The sequence below is a fragment of the Eriocheir sinensis genome, chromosome 33 (genome assembly GCF_024679095.1).
Source record: "Eriocheir sinensis breed Jianghai 21 chromosome 33, ASM2467909v1, whole genome shotgun sequence".
NCBI lineage: Eukaryota > Metazoa > Arthropoda > Malacostraca > Decapoda > Varunidae > Eriocheir > Eriocheir sinensis.
In genome coordinates this window covers 5,528,980-5,546,400 of record NC_066541.1, presented here as the reverse complement: position 1 = coordinate 5,546,400, position 17,421 = coordinate 5,528,980, and the positions used below count along the sequence as shown (strand labels likewise).

At 42.5% G+C, this 17,421-nt stretch overlaps 1 protein-coding gene across 8 annotated transcripts in view; it reads right to left on the bottom strand.

The window, feature by feature from the left end:
- Nucleotides 1-17,421, bottom strand: part of LOC127006615 (nitric oxide synthase-like protein) — a 173,529-nt gene that overhangs the window by 49,017 nt on the left and 107,091 nt on the right. For all 8 annotated transcript variants that reach the window (XM_050876720.1, XM_050876717.1, XM_050876722.1 and 5 more), the window contains one exon: nucleotides 2,577-2,713. In XM_050876720.1, the coding sequence (XP_050732677.1) occupies nucleotides 2,577-2,713 (137 nt within the window). The remainder of the gene's footprint in view (nucleotides 1-2,576; nucleotides 2,714-17,421) is intronic.

Here is a 17,421-nt window from a genome sequence, read left to right as displayed (position 1 = left end):
GAGAGAGAGAGAGAGAGACCCACACCACCCTTCCCCTCACCGACACATTACTAGGACGGTTCCTTTCTAAGTATGTAAACAGAGAAATTGTCTTGTCTCAAACTTGGTTCGGTTCCATTCATATGTAAAATGTACCAATGTTATTTTGTAGCCGTACTCGTGAGGCGGAAAGAGAGGAAGGAGGCGGAGAAAGGCGTGAGAGGGAAGATAAGGAGGGATAGGGGAGAGAAGGGAGAGAGAGAAAAGAAACAAAGGGAAGACAAGAAAAATAATAGGAGGAAGGAAGAAAAAAAGTAAAGAAAGAAGTAAAGTGGATAAAGGAAGGAGGAATAAGGTTTGAGGGAAGACAAGGAGAGAAGGGGAGAGAAGGGGAAGAGACGGGAGAGAGAAGGAACAAGGGAAAGAGAGGAAAAATGATACGAGGAAGGAAGAAAAAAGGAAGTAAAGAAAAATGCAAGGTGATAGGAAGGGAAGGAAGAATAGAGGGAAGTGCTGGAAAGAGAGAAGAGAAACAATAGAAGGAAGGAAGGAATGAGGGGAAAACGACAAGGAAGGAAAGAAGGTAAAAAAGGAAGAAAAAGAAGATTGAAGAAAGCAACGAAGGAAGGAAGCAAAGAAAGAAGGCAACAAATAAAGGAAAGAGGTAAAGAAGGGAAGAAATGAGGGAATGAAAGAAGGAAGAGGAAATGAAGGGGAAAAAAGGAGAACGAGATAGGAAATTAAGAGATTCGAAAGAGGGAACTGAGGAAAGGAAGGAAGGAAGGAAGGAAGGAAAGGAAGGAAGGAAGGAAGGAAGGAGAGATTGAAGGAAGATATGAAAAGGCAAGACGGAAAATGTATCAAGTTCTGGCTTATATGTAATCTTCTTCTTGAGTACAAAAACATAACCAAGGAAATAACTGATGCTATTGATGAAAAAAGGATACGAATGGGAATAAAAGTTAATGAATCAGTAAATCAATAAATGAGAGAGAGAGAGAGAGAGAGAGAGAGAGAGAGAGAGAGAGAGAGAGAGAGAGAGAGAGAGAGAGAGAGAGAGTAAATGATAAACTTGATGCATGAGGGAATGAGTGAAGGAATGAGTGATTGAAAGTAAGTGTGAGTAGGTGAGTGAAGGTGAGTGAATGAGTGAGTGAGTGAGTGAAAGTGTGAGAGTATGTGAGTGAGTGAGTTAGTGGGTGATTAAAGATGAGTGAGTGAATGGGTGAATGAGTGAGTGAGTAAATGAAGGTGAGTGACCGAGAGAGAGAGAGTGAGTCGTGCACAGGTAGAGGCTAATTACCTGGCGGCCTGCTGACTCACCTGGCCCGTTAGTGATTTATTCAGCAATTAAATGAAGTAATTGGGAAATATTCAATAATTGGCAACGTGGCTTCAAAACTCTCTCTCTCTCTCTCTCTCTCTCGATGATGCTAATTCCATATCTGACTCTCTCTCTCTCTCGATGATGCTAATTCCATATATCTGACTTTCTCTCTCTCTCTCTCTCTCCCACGCATGTTCTACTTTTCTCAATTCTCGTCATTTTATCTGACACTCCCTCATTCTCCCTTCCCCCAATCTCTTGTTTTGCATCTCTTCCCTCTCTCCCTCCTTCCCTCCCTCCCTCCATCTTTCTCTTCCTTCCTCACTCCCACGCTGAATGATTTATATTTTTTTTTCTTCTCACTCGCATCTCATATTTTCTATCATTTTTTCCATCCTTCCTTCCTTCCTTCCGTTTCTTATTCCTCTTCCTCGTTACGCATTCTCTTACGTCTTTCGTCTCCTGCCTCTGTTTCTTTCCTCCCTTGTGTTTTTTTTTCTTTTACTTCTTGTTTCTTTCGTTGTTGTTATTCTTTTCTGTTTTTCTTATACTTCCTTTCTTATTTTCATCCCCTGTTCACCTTTCAATGGTAACGTTCCCTATCTAACTGTACTTCTTTTTCTTCCTTTCCTCCTCAAATCTCACCTTTTAATTAAGAGACAAGTCACACTAACATCTACATAGTTTTTTCCCCCTATGCTTTAGCTGTTCCTCCCTCTATACTTTTTTTTATCATCCTTCGCTTCCCACTTCTCTCTTTCCCTCTCCCTTACCTGCCTCACCTGGATTACCCTTTAACAGAGTAATAACACTAGCAATTCAACGCACTTAGTTTTTCCTTTATGGTTTATTTTTCCCCATCTTTACTTTTGCTTAACATCTTTCCTTCCCTCCCCACCTCTCTCTCTCTCTCTCTCTCTCTCTCTACCTGTCACACCTGTACTCACCTTTTAATAGACTAACAACACTAACAATTCAACACGTATGGTTTTATTTTTTTTCCTCTATGACTTATTTTTCTCCTTCTCTACCCTCCATTAACATCATATCCTTCCTCCCTCCCCCACCTCTCCCTTTCACTCCACCCCCCCTGTACTCACATCTTAATAGTCTCACAACACTAACAATTCAACACAGTTTTTCCCGTATGGTTTTATTTATTTTTTCCTCTATGACTTATTTTTCTCCTTCTCTACCCTCCTTTAACATCATATCCTTCCTCCCTCCCCCACCTCTCCCTCTCACTTTCCCCCCCCCCCCCTGTACTCACCTCTTGATGGACTGGTAGTACTCGTCGATGAACTCCCGGGCCAGCTTGAGCACCTCCTCGGACGACCTGGGCTCCGTGCCGCTCTTCCTGGGCAGCATGAGGGCGCCATTGCACTGGTACCGCGTGCACAGCCCCTCCTGCAACGCACAAAGGGACGCGGGGTTAGGAATGTTGCTTTACTTCTTGTCAACATTTTTATCATCATTATTATAAGAGGCGAAAAAGGTAGAGAGGGAAGAGTGCGGACACTATACGTTGCCTTTTCACAGTCCCCAAACACCTGAGACGCCGAGAAAGAGAAAATGACAACGATGAGCGAAGTAGAAAGAGGACGAGAGAATATAGTAGATTAGAGAAATGGAGGGAGAGAATGGTAGAGAAATGAATATATCAAAACACATAACAAACAGGCCACGCATCCTTCCTTCCTATCTTTCTCACATCACAAAAGGGACGGGGTTTGATTGCTTCCTTATCCTTCCTTCCTATCTTCCTCGCATCACAAAAGGGACGGGGTTAGATTGCTTCCTTATCCTTCCTTCCTATCATTCTCGCATCACAAAAGGGAAGGGGTTAGATTGCTTCCTTATCCTTCCTTCCTATCATTCTCGCATCACAAAAGGGACGGGGTTAGATTGCTTCCTTATCCTTCTTTCCTATCTTTGTCTTCCTGAAAAACGTAAGGACCATGTTTGGCAGCTTCCCCGTCCTTCTTCCTTATCGTTGTCTTCCTGTAACTAATAGGGGCCAAATTAGACAGCCCTTCCCATCCTTCTTTCCTATCTTTCTCACAATGCATTAGGGACCTGGTTAGAAAGACCTCACCCTCTTATTTCCCATCTTTTACACTGCCTTTGTCTATTGTACATTAAGGGAGATGGTTAAACAGCTACCCCAACCCTTATTTTCCATCCTTTTCACTGCCCTTGTCTTCTCTACGGTAAAGATGTTAGATAGCTTCCTCACCCTTCGCTTAAAGTTTCTACACTACCTAAGTCTTTTCTACAACACAGGAAACACATGATGGGACAAGTGAGTTACATAATTTCCGTATTGCACTGATCTCACAAAGAAGGACGAGAAGAAAGGACGAGAAGAGGATTTAGTTTGTTTTAATTGTTGGTTTGTTAGTACTCTCTTCATTCCTTGTCTCCTTCCTTCCTTCTTCCCTCGCTTCCTTTTCCTTTCTTCTTTCGTTTTTTATATATATATATATATATATATATATATATAGATAGATAGATAGATAGATAGATAGATAGATAGATAGATAGATAGATAGATAGAGAGAGAGAGAGAGAGAGAGAGAGAGAGAGAGAGAGAGAGAGAGAGAGAGAGAGAGAGAGAGAGAGAGAGAGAGAGAGAGAGAGAGAGAGAGAGAGAGAGAGAGAGAGAGAGAGAGCTCGATTACACAATTAATTAGCTCCATTAATGATTAAAACGTTGATTACCGTCGTGGTTAACTGAGAGAGAGAGAGAGAGAGAGAGAGAGAGAGAGAGAGAGAGAGAGAGAGAGAGAGAGAGAGAGAGAGAGAGAGAGAGAGAGAGAGAGAGAGAGATTATGCTAACTTCCATTTTTTCGGCCACTTCACTTACTACTACTACTACTACTACTACTACTACTACTATTACTTTTTCTTCCAATAAACTTTTCTCCCTCCAATATGGCAGGAGGGAGGAACGTGGAAGGAAAAGATAGGAGACATAAGTAGAAAGGTAAGCAGGTAGGTAGGTAGGTAGGTAGGTAGGTAAGGAAGGAGGTAGGTAGAGTGGGAGGTGGGGAGGAAGGTAGGGAGGAAGAAAGGAGAAAGAGGAATAGGGGAAGGGAATGGTATGGGGGAGAGACCAATAATAGATAGAAGGTAGGGAAGGAAAAGAAGAGGGGGAGGAGGGGAGATAAAGGAGGAAGGAGGGAGAGGGAGTGGGAGGAGGAAAAGAAGGGATATGACAGGTGTGTGTGGGGGAGGGGGGGGGGGGGATGGAGGAGGGGTGACAGGTAGGGTTCAGGTTACGTCTTACCTGGTACATATCCTCCCCTTCTTCCCTCCTTCCCCCCTCCCTCCTCTCTCCCTTCCACCCTTCCCTCCCTCCCTCCTCTTTCCGTCTGTCTGTCTTACAAACTAATAAGATTTTCAACCAGTGTCTCCATCTCTCCTTTCCTTCATCTCTCTCTCTCTCTCTCTCTCTCTCTCTCTCTCTAACTTACAAAAATATTAAGGTAGGGAGGAAAGGAAAAAAAAAAGAAAGAGAGGAGGAAATTAGAGTAGAAAACCGATGGAAAGAGTATCAGGAAAGGAGAAGGGAGGGAGGGAATGATTGAGAGGGAAAGAGGGTGGGGAGAGAGGGAGGAAGGGAATGCGGGAGGGAAGGAGAAGGGAAGGAAGGAGGGAGGGAGACAGAAAAGGGTGTACTGTTTCAAAGTTCAGTAGATAAGGAGAGTAAGGAAGGAAAGGGGAGAGGGAAGGAGCGGTGAAGAAGATGGAATGAGAGAGGGAAGAGAGGCGACAAGAAAAAGGAGAACTAGGATAGACTGAAGGAAAGAAGAGAGAGAGAAGAGAGGGAGGAAGAGAGAGGAGGAAGAAAAGGGGTTGAGAAATGAAAGGATGAAGAGGGAGACGAAGGGGAAAAGAGAATAGAGAAGGAATGGATGAGGAGGGAAGAACGAAAAAAAGGAAGAAGAAATAATAATGAGTAGGAGAGAAAGAAAGGAGGAGAAAAGGGGGGGATGAAGGGAAGGAAAAAGGGAAGACGGGTGAGTGAAGCGAAGAGAGAAGAAGGGAAGGAACACGGGAAAGGAAGAGTGGAACGAGGAAGGGAAGAATGAAAGGAAGGAAGACAAGAAGGAAGAGGTCAATGGTGAAGTGAATGAGGAAGAGGAGAAGGAAAGCAAGTAGTGGAATAAGGAGGGTGACTGAGGGAGGAAGGGAAGGAAGAAGAAAGTAGGTAGAAGAGGAGGAAGGCAAGAAGGTCAAAGAGCCAAAGGAGGCAGGGAGGAAGGGAAGGAAGAAGGAAGTAGGTAGAAGAGAAGGAAGGCAAGGAGGTCAAAGAGGCAGGGAGGAAGGGAAGGAAGAAGGGAAATTTTGGCGAAAGAGGAAGGGAGGATGGGAAGAAGGGAAGGAGGAAAAAGAGGAGAACGTCAATTGAGTGAACGAGGAAGGCAGGAACGGAAGGAAGAACGGAAATTAAGGCGAAAGAGGAAGGGAGGAAGGGAAGAAGGGAAGGAGGAAAAAGAGGAGAACGTCAATTGAGTGAACGAGGAAGGCAGGAACGGAAGGAAGAACGGAAATTAAGGCGAAAGAGGAAGGGAGGAAGGGAGAGTATTTTGCCATCATTTACATCACGTTTAAAGGGACAGGTCACTCGTTACCTGTTGCTCAGGTATTCATGACTTCATTTACGACCTGGAGACGCCCATACGCAGGTGTGCTATGTTTACTGTTATCATCATCATCATCATCACCGTTTTACCGCCGCAACATGCTTATTTCCCTCCCTCACCTTGATGGGAGCGATGGGCGAGTTTCTCCTTTAGTACTCCGTCTTACTTTCGTAACGCACCTCCCGATTTCTTTCAATGTGTGTTAGAGAGAATGGGAGGATATTGGACAGGTTTATCGGCCTAGCAAGATTAGAGGCTTCGGGATGTATTGATAGTGATAGATACAGTGGTGGTGGTGGTGGTGGTGGTAATAGTAGTAGTAGTAGTAGTAGTAGTAGTAGCAAAAGCAGGAGAAGGAAGAGGAGGAGTGTATCTTCGACTCTTTTTGATTCACACACACACACACACACACACACACACACACACACACACACACACATATATCATTTTTTAACTGTCTTTCAATTAATGTTCTTTCTTACTTTACTTTCATTGGTGTTGCACAAAGTTACGTTTAAAGGTTCATACGTCCAGATTATTATTACACAGCGTTCGTTTTTTATCATTAGTATCACTCCATTGTATCTTTTTAACTATTTTTTATTCAAATACATTTTTTCCCATTTTTTTCGTTCGTGTTGCACAAAGTTACGTTCCGGGGTTAATACGTTCGGAATATTGCGCGTCGTTCGTTTCGTGCCGCGCCGCCATTCCCCGAACACGACCACAATAACGGTAACAACCAGAGCGACACTTAACAATACCACCAACGACAGCAGCGCGAGGGGAAGGGGGGGGGGGGCGTGGGAGAGGGGAGGGCAGCACACGTCAAAACTCCTCCTCCTCCTCCTCCTCCTTTTCATACATTTTTTATCATCCTACTTCTACTCCACATCATCAACCTCCTAATTATCATCTTTCTCCATTGCTTCCTCCTTTTCTTTGTTCCTGTTCTTCGGCTTCTCCTCTTGGTGTTTCTCCGTCCTGCATCTAATTAACGTTATTTTCACCTATCTCATTATATCGCCTTCATTCTTTGATTTTGTTCATGTTCTTGTTCTTTTTCATCTTCACCCTCCTGGTCCTCTTCCTCGTCCTCATCTTACTATTCCCTCTCTCCTTCTTCCGTGTGTTTCGTTATTCTCTTAATTTTCCCCTACTACTACTACTACTACTACTACTACTACTACTACTACTACTGCTACTACTACTGCTACCACCACCATTACCACCACCACTACTACTGCATCCATCACTATTAATACATGCCGAAGCCTATAATCTTGCTGCACCTATAAACCTGCCAAATAACCTCCCATTTTCCCTGATACATGCATCAATAGAAAACGGGAGATGCGTCACGGGAGGAAAACGGGAGTACTGAAGGAGAAACTCACCCATCATTAGTATCAAGGTGAGAGAGGGGAATAAGAAAACGTTATGGCGGTGAAATAATAATGATGATGATGATGAAAGAAGAGAAATATTCTTCGGATTTTGATGAAGTATGAAGGAAGGAAAGTGAGAGTGAGAAAACAGGAGGAGGAGGAGAAGGAGAAAAGGAGAGCGAGTAATTGAGGGTAAATCAGGGAAAAGGAAGAAAAAGTGAGGGTAAAACTAGAAAGATAAGGAAAGGAAAGTGAGCGAGAAAATGAAAGAGAAACAGGAAAAGGGAACATGGTGGCAAAATAAGAGAAATATGAAAGAAGGGACGGACTGAGGTTAAACGTTAAAAAAAAAAAGGAGGGGAAGAAATGAGGGCATAAGATAGGAAAAAAAGCACGAGAAAAAAAGGAAATAAATAAAAGAGGATAAAAGAAAAATGGGAAGAGATAATAGGCGAGAAGTTAGACCGCGAAGGAAAAAGAGGCAGAGAAAGAAATGAAAAAAGGTAAGGTTAAGGAGGGAGTGGGGAAAACACGAAGGAGAGAGAGAGAGAGAGAGGAGGGAGGGATGAAGAGAGAGAGAGGGGAAATATGAAAGAAGATATTTATAAAAGGAAGGAAAAGGAAGGAAAATATACAAAAGGAGAAAAATGAAGGTGATATATATATGAACCGAAAAAGAAAAGGAATAAATGAGCAAATGGAAGAAAAAGGGGAAAGAAAAAAACTTGGATGAGAGAACAAAGAATGTATGAAATAACGCGAGAAGGGAAAAAAAAGAGAAAATGAGAATAAAAAAGGTGGGAGAACGAAGACGGAAGAGGGGAGAGATGAGATGAAGATTACAATGATGAGGCCAATGAAAGGGAGATATAGAATGCCTGATAAAGGGAGGGATGAAGGAGAGACGGGGAGATGGTGAGGCGAGGAAAAAGGGGTAGAGAAATTTGTACGAGAAAAAGATAAGGTATTAATAAACCCGAAAGGGGAAAAAATGAAGAAAAAAGGAAAGAAGGAAGGGAAGAAAGGAGAGAGAAAGAAGGGAAGAAGGAAATGAAGGAAGGGAGGAAGAAAGGAAAGAAGAAAGAAAGAAGGGAAGAAATAATTGAGGGAAGGGAGTAAGAAGGGAAAAAAAAGGAAGAGAGAAAGGAGAGAAAGAAGGGAAGAAGGAGATGAAGGGAGGAAGAAAGGAAAGAAGGAAGAAAGGAGAAAGAAGGAAGAAAGAAATGAAGGAAGGGAGGAAAAAGGGAAAGAAGGAAGGAAGAAAGGAAAAAGAATGGAAGAAAGAAATGAAGAAAGGGAGGAAGAAAGGGAGGAAGAAAGGAATTAAATAAGGGAAGAAGGGAAAGAAACGGATTAGAGAAAGAAAGGAGAGAAAGAAGGGACGAAAGAATGGAAGGAAGGGAGGATGAAAGGAAAGAAGAAAGGAATTAAAAAAAGAAGGGAAGAAAGGAAAGAAAGATGAGAAAGGAAAGAAGGAAATAATGAATGAAGTGGATGTGGATATTTGTCAGAAACAGGAAGGAAGGTAGGAAAGATTGATAGAGTGAAGGATAAAAGATAAAAATGTGAAGGAAATAGGAAAATATATGATAGAAAAAATGAGTAGGACAAAAGAAAGAGGAAAAAAAATCATAAATGTCATAATAATTTTTTTCCTGTGGATGGAGGAATTGAGGAAACGAACACACACACACACACACACACACACACACACACACACACACACACACACACACACACACACACACACACGCGCACGTACTTATTAGAGCTGCAAGATTAACTGATCACCACTGCGGTATTTCTCTCTCTCTCTCTCTCTCTCTCTGAATAAAGAAGATAAAAATATTACTTTCCGTTTCGTTAGGTTCAGCAATTTCTTGATCCAATAATTTCATGATTTTTTTCTGAATATTTCGTTTTTTTTTATCAATCTTCGAAATATTTTGATAAAGTTGTGAAATTATTGAGAGCGAGAGAGAGAGAGAGAGAGAGAGAGAGAGAGAGAGAGAGAGAGAGAGAGAGAGAGAGAGAGAGAGAGAGAGAGAGAGAGAGAGAGAGAGAGAGAGAGAGAGAGAGAGAGAGAGAGAGAGAGAGAATAATCCTAACACTTGCTATTCACCTCACTCTCTTCTCAACACGGGCAGGCGAAGAAGAGAGGAAGGAGGAGGAGGTGGAGGAGGTGGAGGAGGAGGAGGAAGAGGAGGAGGAGGAGGATGTAAATTTCAAGCACTAGAAGGAGTTGTCAGTAGCCATCTCTCTCTCTCTCTCTCTCGCGGGGGCAGGTGCAAGGTGTTCATGGGTCCATTAACACCTCAATTTTGTCACCCACACTCAATCATTCTCGCTCAGGTGCAGGACAGGTGTGCGTGTGTGCGTGTGCGTGTGCGTGTGCGTGTGTGTGTGTGTGTGTGTGTGTGTGTGTGTGTGTGTGTGTGTGTGTGTGTGTGTGTGTGTGTACCTTGCCTGACCTGTCCTGGTGAAGAGAGCAATTTATGACCTCGATATAGGAGGAGGAGGAGGAGGACGAGGAGGAGGACGAGGAGGAGGACGAGGAGGAGGAAAGGAACGAAAGAGAAAGAAAATGGAAAAAGGTAAGGTAATGTTGAGCGCTTGAACTACAGCTGCGCGTGGCGGCGGTGCACATCTCCGTCCCGTTTGCCCTTTGACCCTGTGGTGGGAGAATCCAATACCCCGACACAGGGCCAGTGCAATGGGCCGGTCTGACAGTCCAATACAGCGAGTTTGTAAGCTCCTTAACCAAACACAAAATACGACGAAATTCCTTGTAGTTTTAGTGTTTGTCGTTGACGTAAAAAGGAGCAGGGAATTTTCGGAAACCACACAGGAAATTTCTTTATTACTATCTGGTTTTGAGAAGAAAGAACGGATCATCGTGGTGGATATGGATTGGTTCGGGCGCTTACAACAATGACGGGGGTGGACTGTCGAACTGGCCAAATATCTGGGTTACCACGGTTTACCTTTCCCAGGTTTCCCCAGGTACCAATTTATCGACCATCCTGAAAGTAAGGATTAACACCTGGTTGGGGTGAATGCCAATTGCGCGGGCTGGGATTCGAACGCTGGCCGGTAGATTAGTAGTTTGGACGCTAACCATTGTACCGCAGAGGCAGGAATTATATTATTTTCTCAACTTTTCCCTCCTCCTCCTCCTCCTGCTCTTCTCCTCACACTCTCTCTTGTTGCAGGAATTATATTATTTTATCAACTTTTCCCTCCACCTCCTCCTGCTCTTCTCCTCACACTCTCTCTTATTGCAGGAATTATATTATTTTCTCAACTTTTCCCTCCTCCTCCTCCTGCTCTTCTCCTCACACTCTCTCTTGTTGCAGGAATTATTTTATTTTCTCAACTTTTCCCTCCACCTCCTCCTGCTCTTCTCCTCACACTCTCTCTTGTTGCAGGAATTATATTATTTTATCAACTTTTCCCTCCACCTTCTCCCTTCTTCTCTCCTCACACTCTCTTGTTGCAGGAATTATATTCACCTTCTCCTGCTCTTCTCCTCACACTCTCTCTTGTTGCAGGAATTATATTATTTTCTCAACTTTTCCCTCCACCTTCTCCTGCTCTTCTCCTCACACTCTCTCTCGTTGCAGGAATTATATTATTTTCTCAACTTTTCCCTCCACCTTCTCCTGCTCTTCTCCTCACACTCTTGTTGCAGGAATTATATTATTTTCTCAACTTTTCCCTCCACCTCCTTCTCCTGCTCTTCTCCTCACACTCTTGTTGCAGGAATTATATTATTTTCTCAACTTTTCCCTCCACCTTCTCCTGCTCTTCTCCTCACACTCTCTCTCGTTGCAGGAATTATATTATTTTCTCAACTTTTCCCTCCACCTTCTCCTGCTCTTCTCCTCACACTCTCTCTCGTTGCAGGAATTATATTATTTTCTCAACTTTTCCCTCCACCTTCTCCTGCTCTTCTCCTCACACTCTCTTGTTGCAGGAATTATATTATTTTCTCAACTTTTCCCTCCACCTTCTCCTGCTCTTCTCCTCACACTCTCTCTCGTTGCAGGAATTATATTATTTTCTCAACTTTTCCCTCCACCTTCTCCAGCTCTTCTCCTCACACTCTCTCTTGTTAAGCATCATCTCGCTAGTCGTCTCTCCTCCTCAAACTTCATCCTATTATTTTTACTTTTCTTTCTACTCTTCTCCTCATTCTTATGCACTTCAGGCCTCCTCCTCCTCCCCCTCTCCTCCTCCTTCTCAGTTTCTTTTTTCCTCTTTCCTTCCTCTTGCTATTCACCTTCCGCAAACTCTTCCTTATCGCTTTCCTCTTGTAAGTCATGAAAACGTTCACTAACTATTTTTGCTTCCTTTCTCAGCCTTTCATTTTTTTCTTTTATTTTTTTCGTATTTTTTTCTCTTATTCTTATCCTTCTTTATTTTTCTTTACTTTATATTCTTTTCTTATTCCAATTTCTTATCCTTTTTTTATTCTTTTTCGTATTTTCCTTATTCTTATTATTATATCTCATCCTTTTATTTTTTTCGGATTTTTTTTCTTTCTCCGTTTCCTCTCCAATTCCTTTATTTTACTCATTTCTTCCCTTGATTATTTTGAGCTTTTTTCTATAATTCGTGACCCCCCTACACTCTCTCTCTCTCTCTCTCAGCAGCTCGTCCTAATTGCTCATTATTCACACTCAACTTTTTTCTTCACCTCCACAAAAAAAAAAAAAAAATCGTGTGTTTTCGACGCCACAAAAGGAAGAGGAAAATTATCATATTGTGTGTGTGTGTGTGTGTGTGTGTGTGTGTGTGTGTGTGTGTGTGTGTGTGTGTGTGTGTGTGTGTGTGTAGATAGAGAGAGAGAGAGAGAGAGAGAGAGAGAGAGAGAGAGAGAGAGAGAGAGAGAGAGAGAGTGTACTACTAACAAAAGAAAATATAGATAACTAGTTTCCGATATTGAGATCAAGGAAACTTTCTCTCTCTCTCTCTCACTCTCTCACACACACACACACACACACACACACACACACACACACACACACACACACACACACACACACACACACACACACACACACACACACACACACCCAGCCCACGCATTCATTCACAAACAACAATAAAAAGGTATAATCAAATTTCAAACTCCCTTCCCTTCACAGCTAAGAAAAAATAATAATTCCCTCACAAAAAAAAACATTAAAAAGAATCGAATCACATGGAAATTCTTGATGAATTTAACACCTTTTTTTTTGCAGGTAATTGAGGCAAAACAAGAACGAGAGAGAGAGAGAGAGAGAGAGAGAGAGAGAGAGAGAGAGAGAGAGAGAGAGAGAGAAAATATTGTGTAAGTTAATTAGCCACGAGCGTCTTAACTCTATTTATGAATGAGTTGTCTGGATTCTCTCTCTCTCTCTCTCTCTCTCTCTCTCGTGCTGAGTGATGGATGGCGGGAAGGCGGTTTTCTTTCCCACATATCGCAGGTTACTGAGGGAGAAAGTGAGGAAAGAAAGAGAGAAAGAGGAGGAAAGAAAGAAAGATGAAAAGAAGGCTAAAGTGAAAGGCAAAAAAAAAAAAAAGAGAAAGCGTTAAAGGTTAAAAGGAGAAGAGAAAGGGAAAAATAAAGAGGTGGAGGAGAAAAAAAGTGAAAGAAAAAAGGGAGATAAAGAAGGGAAGATTAAGAGAGAGAACATGAGAAACAGGGAACGATAGAGAAAGAAAAAGAAATATAGAAAAGGAAAATGAGAGGAAGAGATGGTAGTTGGAGGGAAAGAAACAGAAAAAGAGGAAAACGAGAAAAAAAGAGAGAAAGAAACAGAGACAGATGGAAAGATAAAAAGGAAGAAAGATAAAAGAGAAAAAGAAAGATTAAAAGGAAGAGGAGAAGAAAGAGGATTTGAAGAGGATGTAGAGCACTAACTTGCTGATCTCTTTTTATCTTTTTTATCTTTATTATTATTATTATTATTATTATTATTATTATTATTATTATTATTATTATTATTATCATTAGCATAATTGTCATACGAGAAAGATGTTTTGGAGTTTTTACCTTGTCCCAATTAGGGTTTTCTTCAGGTGTGCTTGAACAGTGAACATGACGAGGGCACTTATCTCTCTCTCTCTCTCTCTATTCTGTACTTCCTTTTTATTCCTTCTCCTTCTCGTCTTCCTCTTCCTCCTCCTGCTTCTCTCCTCCATTCCTTCTTCTCTTCTTCCTCTTCTTCTTCGCCTCTTCAAAATCTAGTTCCCATCCACTTTTCCTCTTCTTTCTTCTTTGTTCTAAAACTGTCAGCTTTTTTTTCTTCCCCAATATTTTTCCTCCCTCTGTCCTACTGGTGTTGAAATAATTGGAGGAGGCGACGTAGGAGGAGGAACTGGTGCAGGAGGAGGAGGAGGAGGAGGAGGAGGAGGAGGAGGAAGAGGAGGAGGAAGCGGAGAGGAAGAAGGGGGAAGAGGAGGAGGAAGAGATGGCGGTGGTGGTGGTGGAATTGTGGTTGAAGAAGATAAGAAAGTTACATAAATAAAAAGAAGAAGAAGGAAGAAGAGGAAAAAGAAGAAGAAAAAGAAGAAGAGAAAGGAGAAAACAATGAGAACGATGATAGAAGAAGCATAAGAAGAAGAAGATAAAGGAGAAAACAAGAAAACAATGAGAAAGATGTAGAGGCAAAACAGGAAAGAAAGAAAAAAAGAACGAAAACGAATAATAGTAATAAGACGGAGAAAGAGATAAATATTAAGGCAAAGAGGAATATGAAGACAGAAAAGGAAGAAAGAACTGGAGGAAAAGAAACAAAAAGGGGAAGAGAAGGAAGAGAACATGAGAAGTGAATGAAAAAAAACAACTGTCGCCTCTGAGTTAAGTCTGAGTGTTTCTCTTCACCTGGGCTCGAGACACAGGTAAGGCAATTAGTCCCGGGCCGCAGGTAACACTCAGACAGGTGACACAGTTTTAGGGGTTTATTAATTGAAGAGACACACTTGACCAGGTAACTAACGAGATGGGCAGCGGCTTGATCTAGTGTTTTATCTTTCTACTTTTCTTTCTTTTCCATAAGCCTTTTCTTTTTCCGTGTGTCTTTCATCATCTTTTTCTTGCATTTTTTTTTCTTTCATACATCTCTTTCGTTCTTCTAGACATTTTTTTTTCTTTTTTTTTTCATTATCAAGTTCTATCATTTTTTTTCATTTTTACGTCTTTTTTGTTCCTTTTCCTTTCTATCATTATCATATTTTTTTTTAATTTCTTCTCATCTACTTATTTTCTTCTTTTCTTCCATTTTCTTTTCCTTATCTTGCTCTTGTTCCTCTTTTTCGTATTTCTATTATTATTTTCTTTACCTTTCTTTCATCTTGTTCTTGTTCTTCTCTTCTATCATTATTTTATTTTCCTCTTTTTTCCATTCCTTGCTTTCATCATCTTACTGCTTAATATTTTCGTCTTTCTATCATCATTTTTTTTTCTTTCAAAATTGTCTTCTTTTCAACATGTTCTATTTTTTTCTTTTTCATCTATTTTTTTCTTTTCCTCTTGTTCGTCTTTTCTTTTAACATCAGTTATTATTGTATTTCTGACTCCGTTTTATAATTATTCTAATTATTTTCCACTCATTCCTTTCTCCTACGGCTTCTCTTCTTCCTCCTCTTCGTTTTCTTCTTTCTCCTTTATTTGTCCTCTTACTCCCATCTCCTCTTAATCTCTCTTTCCTTTTTCCATCTACTTCATTCCCCTCCTCCTCCTCCTCTTCCTAAAGTACTTTCCCATCCTATTCTTAATCTCATTTCGTTCTATAATTTTTTTCCCACCTTTCTACGCAGGTCCAACACCTAATCCTCCTCCTCCTCCTCCTCCTCCTCCTCCTCCTCCTCCTTCTCCCCTTCCTCCTCCTCCTCTCCTCCGTTTCAGCCTCCGCCTCCTCCTCCCGCAAATTCTGCCTCAGGGGTCAATCTCATACATGGTGGAGGCAGGTGGGCCAAAGGAAGGAGACAGATGTAGAAGACAAGGAGGAAAAGGAAGAGGAGATAGAGGAGGAGGACGAGGAGGACGAAGACGAGGAGGAGAAAGAAGAGGAAGACAAGGAGGAGGAGGAAACATGGCAACATAGAAATACAGGCAACAGAAAGCCTATTGGCTCATTATGAGGCTGCCCACTTTGGTGATTTAACCTACTCGACAGCTACTTGGTGCCGCAGAGCAGATAAAGCACCTCGGTATTCAGTTTACTCCTGACGCGACGAAATGACGGTCGATTCGATTTTTGAAGGAGATGATGGTATTCGGAGGAGGAGGAGGAGGAGGAGGAGGAGGAGGAGGAGGGAGGGAGAAAAAAATAAGGACAGGTGTAGAGAAGAGGAAGATGAGCAGGTGAAAAGAAAAAAGGTAAGTAGACAGCTGGGGAGACCTACTATTCCCCCCCCCCCCCCTCTCTCTCTCTCTCTCTCTCTCTCTCTCTCTCTCCAAGAATGAGTAAAGAGGATTTTTTTTCCTTCACACGGTCGGAGTGTACGTACAAGTAATGCATCAATATCAGTGTTCCCCGCGTGGGAAATGCAGCAATTTTTTTACGATGCCATCCCACAGAGCACTCCGTACCTTATTGTTATGACATGATCGACAAGGCATCCACGCCCCCTCACACACCCGCCGGTAGAGTTTTATTCATTAAAGAAGGGTTGGGATAATCCGTCGAGACATTCGATCGAGTGTCGTCAGGAGAGTTGTGCGCCCGACGGGTGAAGAAGTTCCGGGTAAGACACGTAGCAAAGGGTTTAAGTTGGATAAATTCATATTGGGAGAGGCAGTGGCTGGGTGGTCAACGTGAGGGCTCTGTGTCCTGGAGGACCCGGGTTCGAGTCCCGCCCGCCGCTACAAGCTGACAATATCCAGTCATCGCCGAGTGGCCCAAGACTTCTTACATGCTGAAGACCACCTATCAACCCGGACTCTAGATAAACTCTCTAATGAGGATCAAAGATGAATTCCGGGGGACAGCATGATCCAAGTTACTATAAAACACTTGCCTGGGCCATTACGGGCTGGGGCCGACCACCAGGCCCAATCAAGAAGCTCTATAAGTGCTGAAGGCCGCACGTAAGAAAATGGTACACAAGCAAGAACTGGTTTACCATCAGAGTGGTGGATGAGCAGAACAACCTTGGCAGTTATGTCGTGAGTGCCAATACGATACATTCAGGATAAGATCTGGTAAGTCCACGGTTAATGAGGTTAGGTGGGGTTAGGTTCACCGAGGATGCCTTATTTAGGCCTACCGGCCTCTCTCTCTCTCTCTCTCTCTCTCTCTCTCTCTCTCTCGTTAGCGTAATATGATTACAAACACTCCCTACGACTGTGTGTGTGTGTGGGGGGGGGGGGGGGTCATCCGGTTCAAAATATGATGAATTACGGTAAACACACACACACACACACACACACACACACACACACACACACACACACACCACACACACACTCCTCCCTTCCACATTCTTCTTTTCAGTCTATCCCCCTTCATTCCTTTACCCCCTCCCGTCTCTCTCTCTCTCTCTACGTATACAAACCGTCACCCTCTCGCTTCCATTAAAGTTTTCACAAAAAAGAGAGAAAAAACAACACCATCAGTCCACGAACCAAGACACACACACACACACACACACACACACACACACACACACACACACACACGCGCCGCAGGAAGTCACGACGACCGAGAGAGAGAGAGAGAGAGAGAGAGAGAGAGAGAGAGAGAGAGAGAGAGAGAGAGAGAGAGAGAGAGAGAGAGAGAGAGAGAGAGATACAAATGAGATAGTGAAGGTGCGGGTAACTTGTTGGAAAAGAGAGAGAGAGAGAGAGAGAGAGAGAGAGAGAGAGAGAGAGAGAGAGAGAGAGAGAGAGAGAGAGAGAGAGAGAGAGAGAATGATTTAATACCCACTTTGCTCATTAGTTTAGTCCGCCCTGAATAATTAATGTCTTGCCTTCTACGTTTTCTTCGTCAAGTTTTCAATAACAACTAATTAATGACGCGAGAACAATTTACATGCAAACACCTTGACGAGGACACAGAGAGAGAGAGAGAGAGAGAGAGAGAGAGAG